The sequence below is a fragment of the Curcuma longa genome, chromosome 1, assembly GCF_044706935.1.
Source record: "Curcuma longa cultivar G26 ecotype Majalengka, Jawa Barat chromosome 1, ITB_CL_G26_1.1, whole genome shotgun sequence".
Taxonomy (NCBI): domain Eukaryota; kingdom Viridiplantae; phylum Streptophyta; class Magnoliopsida; order Zingiberales; family Zingiberaceae; genus Curcuma; species Curcuma longa.
The window spans coordinates 10,369,689-10,387,145 of NC_133861.1; the positions used below are offsets into that span (position 1 = coordinate 10,369,689).

A 17,457-nucleotide genomic window follows, 5' to 3' on the forward strand; every position below is an offset into this window, starting at 1 on the left:
TTCAATTTATCTTCTTACAGATGATCATGAGACCGACTGTGTGAGATCGCTGGAGTGACGGATTTCACTTTTTACTGAAGTTAGTTATCCAAGGTAATATTTGTTTAGACGATTTAAGAAATTTTCTTTCAATTAAAGGCGAACAAAAATTTATTATACAAGGTTTATACAACTCCTTAGGAGCTTTGCGCTTATTAGAAGTTGCTCTAAACATTCTTACTACTTAAAGTGCTAAAAACTTAGATCAAGGTTGGAGATTTCAATTTAAACTCTCGTATTCTTATTTTACTTGAGCTTTATGTTCCATTAGATTGAGTGGAATAATTCTTATAAACGGTTGGAATTGTAAAAGGTTTGACCTAATATATTTGTGAGTGATGCATTGGACAATATAGTCATGTATTACGAGCAACCTGGTAACCATATTAAATCAATTACAATAAAACTATTAAATCATTTTTTACCAAATGTAAAAAATGAACAATTACAATAAAACTATTAAGTAAAAAATAAAGAAAGAATAATACACATTCTTAAAACTATTAAATACAAAAAAGTAAAGAGAATATATATAATACACATTAGAGATGATGGATCAAGTTAGATTAAAAAGACGCCCATTTTAAAAAAACATCCATTTTAATGAAAAAGGCAAATAGCTCTTGACCTATACTATAATGACAAAAAAACATCCACAACATCAAAATTGTTGAATTAGTAGCAGATGATTACTTCAACATGTGGATCATCACAAAGCTTAACAAAGATTTTAGAACAGGTAATTGTAGCATAGGATTACTTCAGCTTGTGTATCACAAAGCTCCCGGCTCAGCCTAGACAACACAGATTTTAGAATAAGTAATGCCACCACATATCAAACAATACTTACAAGTTGCAATATCAAAATATTTCTCGCGAGAAACAAATCCCAGGCTTGTAGATTCCATCCTTTGCCATCTCCTTGATAAAACTTCACTAGGGAGCAAATTTTCTCAAAACAAGTACAAACGGCCATCCCATTAACTAGTCTAATCCAATCAGAGATTAACATAGGTTTCAAAATGCATGTTGCATTCCTGTTGTCTAGGGTATGATTTTAAATCATCAGTTATCTGACTATGTTCGGAGCCAAGGACAATGTTTGCCCAATTTGATGATCTGTGAATGATTCTTGATGGAATCCGATCACTATCTTCACCTCCAGATGCTTCGTATCCATCACTGGTTGATCTTGACAGCTGAATACCCTTAGGGGGAGCATTGCCTAAAGAAGAAAAAGAATTCATGCCTTGTACTTCCTCAGTACCTGATGAGGATATCCGAAATGGATGTAGATCAGGGGAATCCAAACTGCTCTCGGGGGAGGAGGAAACAATTCTGGCTGACGACATTGGCATGTTCGGTCGAAAAGCATTCCTAGCTTCAAGCTGCAGAGGTGCTAAACTGGTGGATGTCTCAGGAGCCAGGTCACTGGCATTGCTGTCAGTTGCACTAGCAGAAATTTTTGCTAGAGGCTCAAGAGGAAGATCCACAGGAACCCTTCCCCTTTTGTTGGTTTGGCTCCAGTTATCAGACCTCAGGGTCATTCTGTCACTGGCACTACCAATACTACTCTCTGTGTCGTGTTCCTGCAAAGTTTCTCGTCTAACGATTGGCTGCAGTATCTTGGATCTCTTCTTTGCTTGGGCAGCAGCTTTCGAAACTTCTTCAGCATTTAGGCGTGCAAGTGTCCACGGATTAATTTTTACAGTTCCAGGATTTCTCCTCTTGACTGGTTCCTCTACCATCACCTTTTTGTTTGAATGATATGCAGATGAGCCAATTTCTGGGGTTACTACATCAAACTGGGAAAAAGAGGAAAACCTTAGCATGAGTCTTGAAAGCAAAAGCTCAAAAACACAATGTATTTTTGCCACTATGTTAGGATTTAGTTAGTTATAAAATGTCACTTTTCTGTTTAAGTAAGGCCTAAATATAGATATCTGCCCTGCGATTATAGACTAGCATGGACAAACACAAAGTCTGGAAGTTTGGAGTGTTCAGTACATGTATGCAACAAGTCATGGAATCCGAACCAATGTTGAGTCAGATGTGCTTAGTCACTTCATGGCATTCTCCTCTGCCAAAATCTACTAATTTTCTTATTGCAGCTCATGGCTCACTGCCCAAGAGAGCTCTCTATTCAAAACCAGCCTGACCCAAGCTCATACGTGAATAGAAAGTGCAATCTGATACCAGTTATCCCCAGACATGGTATCTAAACAATCTATAATGATTGTTCGTTTTGTGTGTGTCCTTTATGATATCAACCCATATCACTCTCTCTACTTAATGAAGAACCAAAAGATACATTCCACTTGGAACTTTGGGTGCTCGGAATACTAACTCATGAAACTTTTGGTGGAGAATCTCAGGAATAGCCAAGTGGCTGTGATAGAATCAGGATTTAACAAGGAAGAAATAGCTCATATGCAAGCCATACACAACTATTTTTCCTCTTGGCAAGAAGATCAAGCTTTTGGATCAAATTGATTCGCATCATGCTGTGATAAAATGGTCTTCACAGAAAGATTCTTCAAAAGTAATCTTAATTTTGGTCAATTATGTGTGCACAAGACACCTCTAAAGAATGAAACTAGGGGAACAATACCTGATCTTCAAGGAATAATCTTGGCGGAGTACACCATGCACCGCGATGGAATGCATTGAACGAACTAGTGCTGCTAAGTCCAGTATAAGAGCTCACTTGGGACATTTGTGGACTTTGCTGCCCACCAACAGCATGTTGCTCCTGCTCCTGCTCCTGCTCTTGCTCCCTCAAAGCAATTATGTAATCATACGTGCTAATTCCCTGTGGCACATCCATGCAAAGCATTAGGAGGTAGTTTAAAAGTGTCAACTTTCTCCAGGATTGATGAATCAACAACCCTACATGATTCAAATACTGGTATTTATTTCCCACTCTACAGAAAATTTATTATATCCAAATTACAAGTTGTGAAAATTCAGTTGGCTAAGCACAGCTCCGTACATATGGAGGAATATAAACAATATGAAATCTTCCTGAAAATACTCTATATTTGCTATATCCTAAAATAGAATAAAGATATTTGAGCACAAGTGTATTTTTTTTCTTTTATTCGAGTGTAGAAATTGTGTAACTAGTAAAGTGTTTGCTGCATCAGAGTAGAAAGAAGAAAGTATGTACCTTTTTTATTAGAAGAATGTGGAAGACGAAAAGTTGTGCAACTGGTAGAGTAGCAATCATGGCTAATAAAGTAGACAGCGCCTGCAATTTTAGACACGACATTAAATTAGAAGCAGAACCTTGATAATTCCTTATTATGATATGTGTGGTGTTTCATTCAATTTCTCCTGAGTACTCACCACCACAATGACAAATGGTGCCAAAGAAAAGCTACTACCCAGCTTTGAAACAATTTCAGCAGAAAATCGCCTTCGGTCAAGGAAACACAGTATCAACACAAGCATCCCAGCTGCCCACTGCAGAATAAGCTGGCTCAAGGTGCACAAAGCATGGAGACCAATCAATAGTCAATCAGAATGAAAAGGACCTGACATAAAATGCATCCTATAATCAGGTCCTTCATGTACTAAGAAATAGTATCTTCTAAAGTGGTGTACACAGATGATACTATTTATGCCTAAGAAAATAGTATGAATCACTACGATGAATGCAACTTTCTGAATGCTAGGAAGTATTGGTGCTTACCAAGAGAAGGGCAAACACCATGAGGATGAAGAACCATTTGTAGTTTTTTCTTCCTATACAGTTATTGATCCACTACAAGATAAAGATGGGTATCCTATATTACCACAAGAGAACAAAACATTTAAGGTTGTGAATGGAGAAATATCTGACCCTGCAGTGATGATCGAATCCATCAACGCACTTGTCACAGACTCTACAATGCTTACTATATTTTAACACCTGCAATACATACAGTTAGAAATTATTAGAAAAGAATCAAGCGAGTATAAAGAACATAAGATTTTTATTTTCTTGAAAAGCATGTGTGACTTATCATGATTGAGATATCTCAATATCTCCTTTTCGTTAAGTAACCCAAAATTTGAATTAGTAATCGTTTTTTTAGTTATGCATCCATCCAATGCCTATGTAATTTTGATCGTGCAATTGACAATTGTAACATACTATCTTAACTGCCCTAATCTTCTTTTTTTTCAAATAAAAAAATATCCTACTGCGCTACATGAGAAGCACCCTCGTTGCTTTTTAGACTTCCCTTCTTAAACTGGTTAGCCTACAAATTGCAACTTATCACCGGCAATCTGAAAGGTAGTTTTGCAATGAATCATTGCACAATTGCTCAGTCCATGCATGATACAAACACCTGAACAGGAAATGGTAAAGAAATATAACCTAGGCAACATGGAAAATTAAAATTATTGATCAGGATGAGACAATGACTTTTGATGCTTCGGGCATAAAGAAAGATAGTTTTCTTGTCAGTATAGCCACCATACCTTCTAAATCACTTTCAAGGAAACAACTTACCATGCAACAGCAACAGAAGTGGAAGAGAGAGCTGGAACTAAAAAAGCATTAGTAGCAAACTGTACCTTTCATTTTTCAGAAAGCGAGAAGAGAAGTAGAGTGGATGTACAATTGCACAATCCAACTCAAGGAACACAAGTTGTCAATCATCATCAAATAGTAATTGCCTCTCAACAAATAGCAATACAAATATTCCAGCAGAATATAAATTTCTAGATTCTTAAACTGATTTCAAAATAAAAACTAGAGAAGAAAACAACACTAAGGATAAGAGAAAGGACTGTGGACTTTCCCTAAAAATAGGTCAGTAGACTAGAGAAGAAACTTCATATAATCTTTAATCTCATACCTCAACTTCACACAGGCTGCAGTAAAACATGCCTTGCTCACTAAGTTGGTGTTCAGAAGACTGTTCTTGTGATTGACACCAATTACACAGAAAAGACAAGCCACACCAGCTCAAAACTACTGCCAAAAATGTGGTAGTGCATCCAGGCAACCGTTCACTTTCAAATTCTGAATGCAATTCATTCCTAGCTGAATTGACACTCCCATTGAGTTGCTTTGCAGTGGTTGTTTCAGCATTTAGTTCCTTGGTTGAATCTTCTGGCTTAGACTCCTTGGAAAATGTTTGTTCTCTGTAGTCCCCTACTTTAAGAGACTTCTTAGGTTTGAAAATGCCAGGATCAGCAGGATCTGTTGCTGCACACCACATGTATAGAAAGAAGACAGAAATAACCTGAAAAACAAAAACACAGAAGGCATCAGAGTATACTCCTCTCTCTGTCTCTGAAATTGGATATAAAGAAAATACAAGGCAGCTGCAAACTGTTTGATATTTATATGCAATTTTTCCTTAAATTTATAAAGTATGACCACCTGAAAGTTCAACAGATGAGGAAGGAGTACCATCTAAAATCAATAATCACAAATATTTACAAAGATCATACACCATGACCTTTTAAAGGGGAGCTTTGACACAACGGTAAAGTTGTTTCCGTGTGACTTAAAGGTCACTGGTTCGAGTCTCAGAAACAATCTCTTGTAAAGCAGGATAAGACTATGTACAATAGACTCTTCCCCGGGACTCCACATCGGCGGGAGCTTCGTGCACCGGGTTGCCCTTTATTTTTTTATACACCATGACCTTTTCATGCATACACATAAAACATGGTAATGGTCAGGAACTTGCTTTTGAGGAAACATATTATCAGGGCTTTGACGTCCAATACAATCCAAATTGGTTTATCCATTTACAAACACTATCTCATAATGGTCTGCCTTGTTGATGAAATATATTGAGGAGCTGTTCTAGTAATTGCACTTATACAAGCCACAGATAACCAGAGGTGCCGAGCTAAATTATCCTAGGAGACATTCTCATATGCTCAAGGATCAATGAATTGTAGTTGTTCCAATTACACTGAGCAAGTAGGATGGCTTGAATAAGGTTGCAGTTAAATGTTTGGAAGAGTCCAAGCAAAAACAGGTCAAACCTGAAAAGGAGTTAAATGGAGTTGCAGATTTGCTTTTCCAGACATAAAGAAAAATAAAAACAGCCCCAAAATAAATATACTATTCCCAAGATGCACCATAAAAATTGCAGGAAATTAGAAAGGATAAACCCCTGAGCACCAGCAAGTCCCTAGTGGGTTTATAAACTATATTAAATGCCAGAACTTAAGAGGCATATGCACTTGTTTTTCTTCCTACTTCATATACAAAGACTCTGGTGTCACAATGCACCAAATTTCAAACCTAATAGAAGTTCTTGATCCACTCTTTGGTCCACGTTCTTGGCTTTTGGTCTTGGCCCATTTCTTTTAGGTTCTTCCTTGAGATCATTGTAGACATTTCTTTAGAATCTTCTCATCATGAAAATATCTAAATATTTAGGAATTTGTATACACAAAATATTAACCATTGGATTAAATTGATCCTAACTATCTTATTCAGGAGGACAATATCTATAAATACAATATTGGGGATCCCACGAACGGTTCAGATGGTGTAGAGATGAATCGTGGCGAGTTAAAAATTGTCACCAATAAGACCATCATAGCTTGCAAGAATGCTTGCCATGTAAATCTGCATGCCCACTCAGGAGTTTGTCGGACTTCGAGCATTCGTGGAGTGGTAGTTGTAGGAGTTACGAGCAGAAGTGGAAGCATGCAAACATGAGGAAGGTCACAGGAACACATGTGAGACTTTCTTGAGGTATTCAAGTGTCAGCAACCTCAAATCTATCACAATGCCAACAATAATCATCAACAAGGGTGACCGTGATGCCAATGAGCTTGCACAAGGCATGCAAGATGATGCTTCAAAGACTAATGATGCATTCATCGACTTACAAGATGTTGTACAACTATGTTGGCATCGCAAGTTTGGCGATAAAAGGGTCTTTGGATACTTGAGAGGACTTCAAGAAGGAAGTCAAGAAGAAATTCAGCCCAACTAATATCAAAAAGAAGACACATGGTCACTAACAACGACCGAAGAAAATAGGTAGCATTAGGGATTATGTCAAGGCCACTATTATAAATTGATGATTCTCTCTTCCAATTCATGGACTTATTAAAATATTGAGCTTGTGTAGAGGTGGAGAGATGAGGCATGCAGGATTTGAAAGCTGCTACCACCGATGCTGAGTCACTCATAAGATACCTCCAGCGAGAGTGAATTATACATCTCAACCCCACAGTTTATAAGGGTTATAAGTCTTTCAAATGCAAGCACCTACCTACAATGGCGTCAACACTAAATTTTAAGTAGCTTGGAAATGAAATGTAGCAGCAACATCATGCAAGTCACAAAATCTTATATTCATTGAAGATCCTTCTATTGAGATAATAGAAATGTAGCTTATAACTTAATAATGTTAGGAATAAACTGAAAAAGTTAAAAATCTCACAATATACAAATGAAATTCTGCATTGTACTTAATTAACTGGAATAATTTAATTGATAGAAACGACAGAACTCAGAAAAACAAATGATGGAGATATAAAATCGAGAGATCTATAAAGCGGTGAGAAAACGAAAGAAAGGAACAGTTCATGAAAAGTATGCCATACCAGAGGAGTGTAGAGCCCCATCACCACATACTGAAACGGCTTCTTCCCCACGAAAGGAACAAAGAACACATAGAAAGCAAATCCGAGAGCAAGAAAAACAGCTATCGCTACCACCTGCAGACAGCCAAGCGAAGAAAGAAGATTAATCGCAACCAAACCGGAAAGAGAGAAAAGAAAATATATGCAGACCTGGAGAGGATGATAAGGAAGCTGCCACCCATGCTTCCTCATCTTTCACTCCTTGCTGAAGGGGCACCCCAACCCCAAGCTGAGATGTTGAAAGTTTTAGATTTTGCGACACCAAATCCAACCACAACTACAATCCCAGAAGTGATGGCATTGCCAAAGAGAGTAGCGAGCGAGGATCACTTAGGATTTAGAATTGAAGAACCCAAACCCAACAAAATCGGATATCTGTGCGGTCATTGCCTTTCAAATCCACACACACAAAATGCCACAGCAGACGCAAAAAGGGGAGGGAAATGGACAACATCTTTGGGAGGTGAGAGGCGAAAGGGGATTCCTGCCTCAGGAGCTGAAATGCGGTGGGAGGCACAGAGCCATGGGGAGAAGCAATGACTTGTTTGGTCGTTGTTCGTCTCCTGTGAAGCTTTGCCCAAAGATCTCGTTGGGGCTCTGGAGGCAAAACTCATCGACGGGGAGATGCAGCTGAGGGCGTGCTGCTTTTAGCCCCTCGGTTGTTCGCTTAATTGTCAGCAGAACCCTTTTGCCCTTGGGGCACGGGCACCAACGGTCGGGTCCCATGGCATGCCATGCCAGGACTCGGCCCAGGGTTCAGACGGGAGAGGGGAGAGAGAATCTGAGACGGTAACGGGTGAACGCACATGGGGCGTCCACTGGGTGCCCACAAGCTGCTGCTGTCAGTCTGTGACCTCTCTCAGTCCAGAAGAAAAAGAGTGAGATGTAGTGTGAACCTATTATTTTCTCTCTTTTTAATAAAAATAAAATAAAATATATCATTCTAATCGTATCGATCTTATAATTATTTATAAATAAATAAATAAAAAATTATAATTGACGAGAAAAATATTATCTCGACTTCATCCAGATTCGACTCATAACCACTTCAACAATTCTGCTCCGTAACCAACTCAGCTCTCTCTCTGATTCACACGACTTGAGTGAGATGAATTTAGCACTATAATAACAAATAATATTTAAATTTATCTTAACACATCTTATTACCTACTATAATACACCAAGTGTAAATATGATAAAATATTTAACAACATGGTCAACAAAGGCACATATGCGAAAATTATTCATGTTAATATTTCATAATTTAGTAGGACAATTTTTACTTTTGAATGAATTCATATATGATACAAGATTTAAAATCATGTCAAGTATTAGGACTCAACAAGGTTACAACAATTGAGCAAGGTGAAAATTGAATAGATCTAAGAAATAACTGAGGCAAAGATTGAACAAGTCCAAACCAAACAAGCAAGCAAGTTTGAGTATTGGCGGAGCAACTATTAATACATAATAGTTTTGAAAACTATTACATAAATCTAAATTGTTAAAATTGAAAAATAAAAAAAGCATTCACTAAATAGGCTCTAATTTTATGTAATAATTTGGTAAAAATGTTACAGAGGTGGTCAAAATGCTTTTGATCATATAGTTACTTTGCGGGTAAAGAACAATAATACATAAATCATAAATTTTATTTTATTTTGCAATCTCTTACCTAGGTTATTTAAGTATCGAACTAAATAGAATTAAAATAAACATTACAAAAAGGGAAAATTTTACTATTTTAGATTTATAATTTTTACAAAAATATAACAAGTAAAAATATTTTAGATTTATATAAAAATATTTACCATATTATTCACCATCTATTTCTCAGAAATAAAACTAACATGTTTTCAAAACGAATAAGAAAATTTTTCTCTGTATAAAGCTGCAAAACAGATATAATTCAGACCCCTTTTTTGTTAAACAATTCCAAATTGTTAGAAGATCAGCGAGTGAAAATTTCCTAGCTATCGTCCAACGTGTAGGGAACCAAAATGCCCCTGTAATTGTGGAAATCTTTTGCCTCTATCTAAAAGCCATCTTGCATTTGTCGCGTCCTCGTTTCCTCAATCATTTGAGCACAAATCCATAGCTGCCGCTTCTGTATCCCTTCCAGATGAGCTCATTCATAGACAAGATTCTTCCCTTTTAAAATACTGAAAAATGCCAGAAAAAGAGGAACTCTTCCTCATGTAGTTCCTGTTGCTTGCTGAATCATGGACTCTCTGTTTTTGTGTTCTGAGACCAACAAAGGTGAGACGCCGTCTCATGTTCGAATAAGCTCTAATCTCTGTCCCCTGCATTGTTTAGGAGATGCGAGCTGTAATTTTTGGCATTTTTCTGTGAGTTGTTTGACACGCAGTGCGAAATTGAGTGCTAGACAAGTCATATAGTTGTTTGATAATGGCTTCCGACCAGTTTGATACCTCAAACAATACGTCACTGGCAACTGTCCCCACAGCCAAAGACTCACTTGTGGTCGTACCATCAGACAACGATCTGGATGAGGATCAAATATACACATCGTTAGTGTTTGTTGAGTGAACGGATCCACAACTTATTCGTTATTGCATTAATTGTAAATTGATTGGTTAATTGAGATTTTTCAACAGGTCCATACAAATTTTGACTAGTGAGTAATAGAGAAGAGAAGACCATATCCAAACAAGTTTCACGTTAATAGAGAAATGAATCGGCCCAAGCAAACGAGTGCATGCTTGAGTCACAGCATGGCCTTTTCTACCCTTTACAACTACCAAAGAAAGGGGACCGTCTCCAATTCTCTGCTGCATGGTCTCTGCAAATCCAATTTATATTTGTTTCACGTGAACAGTACGAGAAGTGGATCATTACAAACATCTGGTTTCATTTTATTATTAGAGGTTAAATTGCTGCAGACTGCCAGTTTTTGTCTCATTTATCATTTGCAGATCTTTGGCTTGTTTCTAGAAAAGATGCCATCTTGAAGGTTTGAGACTCGTAGGATAAACTGCAAATAAGAAGAAACTTGCTTTTCTACTGTGTTTCAGGAAATTACCTACAGATTATACTCGGGAAGATATTGTTCATTAAGAGGACTCAATGAATCAAGCTGGTCATTTGTGTATTCTTATTATCACAAGTCACAGTTTGCTGTATAGGTGAATTCATGGTATTCATGACTCCATGACCAGGCAAAGAACCATTGACACATTGAAGAGCTTGGTACGCGAAGCACAAGGTTAGCAAGGCACTGTCCCAGCAATGCTCATCTCAAATGTGCAAGGAACAGTTTGCAGCACATCTCCAGTTAACCTTTTCCTTGACCCACAACCTTAATTATTGTGATAGATACGAGTCATACCTGCGCATCAACCCCTTACCATCCTATTCTGATGATTGACTACTCCAGTTCGGATCAGATAAGAAATAATAATTAATTTATCTTCGAATTGTTCTAATCCGAGTTGGAGATACCAAATCCAAAAAAGACAAGATAGAATGAATTAAAATCCTTGCGGTAATTAGGCATTTGTTCCTCCCCCAATACTACTACCTTCGTTGCTCACAGCAGCAATTGCTAAGATGCAAAAGCACTATAGGATGAGATCTACCTGGGGCCAATGTCCTTCAACGCACAGATCTGCTCTTCGCCCATTGCAGACATGACAGTCACCACCAGGTCCTTCCCTTCGGCAAAACCATCTTTGATCTGCGTCATGCAAAAAACTACAATTAAGGAGAAGGGCCAAGCTAGATTTAAATTGGATTTTGTAGCAAGTATTTCAGAACATTTGAAGCTATTGCTCAAAATTCTGCAAACACCAACAGAGTAGTCCAGTTACTGGTGACAAATTGATAGTTATTTTCTAATCCAAAAAAACCATACTCAGAAAAATATACACGAGGAAATTCCAACTGCTAGACAACAAGGAATATGACCACTAAAAAAACACAAAGATGTGATACCTACCTATCAAATACACTACAATAGTGGAATTGCTCACTATTGTATGTTGATTAAAACAGAATAGATGTTATATTTTTCTTATGGCATGCTTCTCAGAAAGAAAAGCACTTTAAAACATTGTGGATGCATCATTGATTCTACCACCTCTGTGTTCTCTAGGTGAGACAGTTCACATGAATTATGGTATACTTCTGAATGGTGTGTGCTTTGAAGTATCAACTTGCTACTATTGATGCATAAACAAAAGATTCCAGTGGCCAGTAATAGAAAGGGGAAGAAAACTGGCTGTTGTATAATTCACACATGGGTTCCAGTTATTTGTGCATAAACTACAGAGAATAATCCAGAACAACCAAATCAAAAGATGCTGCACCAAGGCATCAAATGATAGGATAAAGCACAACTTCACAACATCAGCAGTCCTAAAACATAAGCTACTCTTCTTGAGCTCCAAATAATTTGGTTATTCTTTAGAATATCACTCAGTTCAACTGTAAAACATAATGGGTGAACAAATAATATTGGAGCAACAATAGAAGTAAATCCAAATAAACAAACAAACCCCCATGCTTAAACTAGGTCAAAAACTGCTACTAGCCATTAGCAATGAGATGAGAATTGAAAAATATAGAATAAGACGTGCTCTTGTGAAGAAGATTTATAAAAGTTCCAACCAATGTTAGTGAATAAGGAACACATTGACAATGCATGCACAAAAAACCTGAACAAGTAAAGTTTCCTCAGTTGGGAGTTTCAAGTCGTCCTTGGTGCTTCCATTGTCAGTCAACAGGCTAACCTGCAGCATGCAGGAAAACTTCAAGCTTAACCAATGAACAGATTAAACAAGAGCTAATAAGCACATTGATGACATACAAATCCATCCTCAGAGATGTCAATAAGTTGATAATCAGTACGAGTGACATGAGGAACCTATAATTGAATGAAAAACAGCATTAGCATTCTTAGGCAAAAAACTTTTAGAGATGAAAATTTGAAGACACGTACATCACAGTTATGAGATGATGGGACAATATCTTCTAGTTTTTTTCCATTGAAGATATCAATACCTACGAAGTGGCATTTGGCATGACCATGTTTTCCAGTCTTGGAAGTTGAAACTTCAACAACCTAGTGCAGCAATCAACAATGTAAACAAAAGAGAAAAAATAATAACTAATCACTTAATTTATAAATAGAATAGAGAAGACAACTTAGAATTTGTATGACATAATCACATAAATTTGCTATTCTTGTTGTGAGAACTGGGTGAACTGCTAAAATTCATCCAATTTCCTCATATGCAAGCAAGAAAATATATCCAAATTTCCAAAGATTATAGATATTAACAAACAAAATATCCATTTCTTTCACAAAAAAGGAGAATTCTTGAAGTTAAAGATGCCTTGTATGTCTTTACAAATCATACTCGAGCAAAGATTCTCCACATATATAAGCGGAATACTTTATTTTTTTGTAAAATGTACTGTTTCAATCTGTTGCACAGTAAATTCTATATCCTACTCCTTTCAAATATATTTTTTGTATAATCCTTTGTGGCTCAATCATCATGTGTAGCAAACAGACAAGTGACCTGCTACCACATAAAATTTGGTAATGTTCGGTAATCATATGCATGTGACTAGGCATGTGGTAACACTCCTGTAGAGGAAGTGTGGGGAAACCTAAATTGTCTTGGTATGCACTTGATTGAATTCACATGGTTGCTGGGACTCATCGATGGTAGTAACTATGCATATTGCAGACACATTTTTTGAAGAAAAAAAATTACTACATGATGCAGATGTCAATCTGTTGTTGATTTGATTGATATGGCTGAATAGCCTCATTGATAATAAAACATTTGGGAGGGAGCATTCATGGTAGATATAAAATTTATCTGGTTGTTACTATTAGTGCATGTGCATACCATGGTATAAACCTGCAAATATTTGTGCCTTCACTTTTCCTTTTGTTTTCTTTTGCCTTGAGTTTTAGTTCACCAAGCATGTTCTTTCAGTAGTTTATGATTAAGTTCCCTTTAGACTTGGACACATCTAAGAAATATCTATGAAGTGGTATTGACTTAGGTAGTTAGGTTATACGTAACAATTACTCAGTTCAAGATTCAACAATATGTTATTACTAATTCACAACAAACTACACTCTCTAATCATTTTTTATCTATTTTTTGTGCAATACTATACCTTTGAAATAATAGCACATAAGCATATAGGTCAGTTCAAACCAAACAAAGGCAATGACAATCTCAGAAGGTACAATGAATACTAGAACAAGTCTCCCTTTGGAGAACAAAAATATGTTTGAAATAATAGCACATAAGTGTATAGGTTGATTCAAATCAAAACAACGGCAATGACAATCTTAGAAGGTGCAACGAACACTAAAACAAATCACCCTTTGAAGAACAAATAAAAAAAATCCAAAAATTAACTATTTATTGCCATTAAATCTTGCCGACTAATATAGCTCTTGATGCTACACGTACTCTGGTTAATCCTTCACAAACTAAACTTTGTCTATGCAGAAAGATTAGAATGAAATAAAATGTATAGCATGAGACGAAAGAAAGAACAGTTATCAAGATTTTGATAAGGGCATTTTGTGAATATAATTTTGACCAAACATCATTGATGACTTTGCTTTAAACTAATGGCATTTTTTAGAATTGTATAGAATTGGGAGGGCATATATGTAACATTACATTTTGTAGTGGCAAAGATATTATTTCATAATTTTAAAAGGCTAAGCATGTATTTATGCCAATTCTAGTAATTTCTCATTACTGTGGCTATAAGAAGTACAGGATAAGTGAATATTATAGTCCTTATTCCCTTATTCTGTAGTCAAATAATTCGGATCGATATGTATATTAACTTATATGGTACACTGAAGCTTTAAACCAACGTAACTCATAGAAATGCCAGTATCCGTTCTTCATAATTTAAACAAGAAAAGAAAACAAATGTAAAAGCTGTTATTGTTTCAATTTCTTAAAATAATCAGTTACATATACTGATTTGAATAAAATAAAGAAAACAATACAATCCTCTACCATATAAGAGAAGCAACCGGAACTACAAGTTAACTGCAAATCAACCAAACAAAAAAGAAAAAAAAAGATGCAAAACTCAAAACAGATAATTCTGTGTATAAAAAGCACCGTAAGTTCGATAACAAGTAAGTTGTCGCTTCCAAACGATCACGATTAAAAGACATCGAAGCAATAAATAAGAGGTCGAGTCTGATTAATGCCAACCTTGCACGCTCTTCCCTTGATTACGATGTACCCATTCTTGCGGATAGTTCCGGCCTGCTGCGGGTAGGTCTTGGAAGCCCCAGCGTCCGCCTTCGACTCAAAATGATGCTCTTCGTCCGACATGTTTCCTTTCGAGGACGATATCTGCATGTCGACCAAAGATATCATCAAAAACCGATTTTGATCGATCCATCGACCAAAAAGATGGAAACATAGATCAGAAATCGAAAGAGAAAGAAATAATATAGACAAATTAGGACGATTGCCTCCACTACCTACTCAAGAAGCCGGAAAGGAAGGAAGAAGGGTAGAGCCGGCGACGAGAGTTGCGTGGGCGGCTTTAAGTAGCGGCGTACCTTCCGTGGTCTACGATTAAACCTCGCCCTAATCCCCATGTTGTGTCCAGGGTCATATCCACCCGTCGGACGAAGAACATACGGTCGTACGGTAACCGAGCGTCAATTTACACTTTCCCTCCGTGTGTATCACTGAACAGCATACAGGATTTCCTTCCAATGGTGATAGGTTGTTATCGAAATTGTTACCGATGGTAAAACAAGATCCGAATCCGTGGCCAAGAGTTATCGTATTTCTCGACTCTCCTTGTGTTGTGGCTGTGTGATCGTTCACTCGCACCTCATCTCTCCCTCTCGTTGCCGCCGGCCTATCTCTGCTCTGATCAGCCAATGGAATAGCGGCCTTCGTGCCGGTATGGTCCACAGTTTGTCGATCGAAAGACTCGCAATCTCCTTCCTCCCCTCCTCGGCTGCTGGTGTCCTTGGCTCTCATCTCGACCTCCGTCCGTTGCTGCTGCAGTCGACTGAGCGAGGGTGTTGATTGAGGAGGTTAAGACATGAGGGAAGGTGGGTACTTTCGTGCTCAGCGCCCCTTTTTACTACGTCCACGCGCCACCTCATATGGGAAGCGCTTGTTCCACAACGGCTACTGATGCCAGTGCGCTCGATTTCAGGTAGTTATTATTTTTTGCATTGATTATTTTCTGTGTGCCATATAGTCTGAACCAGAGATGCTACCGCATTACTTGCTATTAGTGTCCACAATGAATACGAAGAACTTTAAAAATGGCTGTGAAAGGCCTTGTGACTTGTAAAGCTGAAGATATGCGTTTCAATAAAAAGAAGACATTTCGACGTATAACTTTAAGAGAAGTAAAGCATTATCGTATAAAAAACAATTGATGCATGAGTTGAGAATATGAATGGGTTCGAACATTCTGTGGTGTCTCCTATGGAGATGAATGGATCATTTTGAAGCCCTTGACAGTATTTTTTCTATCATGCATCTCAAACAACGATCTCGATCAATTGATCATACACATTATTGGATATTGTTGTTTCTTTTTTAAAGTAGTTTTATTTCTTGTCAGTTGAATAATGTGTTTTGAGTTTGAGGGCTTTATACTTCTCTCTAGCTGATTCAATTATATTTATGTTTCCACCGTGAAGAAAGAAATTTAGCACCTGCCGAACAATTTGGCATGGAGAAATGTGGTTTGAACGAGGTTTCCATCATTGAAGGTTTGAAGAGAAAAGAAAATGTAGGTGTCGATTTATGATCAAATATGACACTGAGTGTTAGATATAGAGACAGAAAAAGAAGAGGTGAAGAAGAGGGAAGGATGAAGCTTAATTATCATATTTAAGTTTAATAATAAATGTCATAATCAGGCCCTCAGTTATAATTGCAAATCTCATCCATGTCATTCTATTACAATAAAACAAATAGTTTGAGAATTTTATTATTGTCAAATTATGTTTTCGAAGGACTTATTGGAGATAAACATTTCTAACAGAGTAGTATCAGAATTTTTACTTAGATTTTTCACAATCATAAGTAAATTTACTTGAATAGTTTGCCAATTCAAGATGTACTTAAATAGTTAGAGTTAACATCATTTCCAATATTTAATTTGTCAAAGTTAAATTCCAAGAACTAGTTAATATTTATCTCATTCATTTACTTTCATGTTTGAAATTTTAGAATGGTATGAAGACAGGAAATCACTAGCAAATACCCTGAACTGAAGTACCTAGGAGCTGATGCTGTATTGCTGTGGCGTAGGAACGTAGAATTTTGGTAATGACAAAGACTATTCATAGGAATCTTTATATCAGTGGGAATGACATCTTGCCAATCGTATTGGTATACCCATTTCTGTCATCTTCCTTTCCTATATTGATATTTGTTTATTTCCATCACTGTGCAGACTTATTATTATTTATTATGAGATCATCGTGAAAGATCCTGATGATATTGAATGTGGACAGACGGCCTTAACTGTGTACTCTTGGGCTGTTGAAGAAAAATTGCTCTCAACTTTGGCTTTCAATTCTGTTTGTGCAATGGAAAGGAGCTCGTTTAAGGATTCTGTAAGCCAATTAGTACGTGTGACTAACTCTTCCTTTGCTCATCTAAATAAGAGCAAGTTTCATTCTTTTAATCATACTCATAGTTTTTTTTTAATGTTTTAGCTGAAGAATCAGATGGGTTTTCACTCTGACAAAGCAGTCGTGGAAATGCATCCGGAGAAGGTCAGCGCCGATGTCGT

The 17,457-nt window shown here is 37.0% G+C and overlaps 2 protein-coding genes across 2 annotated transcripts; both read right to left on the reverse strand.

Annotated features, from left to right (window-relative positions):
• Positions 1–717: 717 nt before the first annotated feature.
• Positions 718–8,270, reverse strand: LOC141834871 (putative protein S-acyltransferase 22). Its single transcript, XM_074722257.1, has 9 exons — positions 7,807–8,270; positions 7,618–7,731; positions 4,890–5,279; positions 3,884–3,952; positions 3,734–3,805; positions 3,388–3,516; positions 3,209–3,289; positions 2,651–2,851; positions 718–1,844 (listed from the first exon to the last, which is right to left on the reverse strand). Exons 1-9 carry the CDS (start codon positions 7,846–7,848, stop codon positions 1,038–1,040), a joined length of 1,905 nt encoding a protein of 634 aa, XP_074578358.1. The 5' UTR covers positions 7,849–8,270; the 3' UTR covers positions 718–1,037.
• A 2,787-nt stretch (positions 8,271–11,057) lies between these two features.
• On the reverse strand, positions 11,058–15,254 carry LOC141830702 (eukaryotic translation initiation factor 5A-2-like). Its single transcript, XM_074718122.1, has 6 exons — positions 15,164–15,254; positions 14,889–15,032; positions 12,617–12,739; positions 12,485–12,541; positions 12,333–12,407; positions 11,058–11,353 (listed from the first exon to the last, which is right to left on the reverse strand). The coding sequence occupies exons 2-6, from the start codon at positions 15,009–15,011 to the stop codon at positions 11,252–11,254; spliced, it is 480 nt and encodes a 159-aa protein (XP_074574223.1). The 5' UTR covers positions 15,012–15,032; positions 15,164–15,254; the 3' UTR covers positions 11,058–11,251.
• Positions 15,255–17,457: the final 2,203 nt, after the last annotated feature.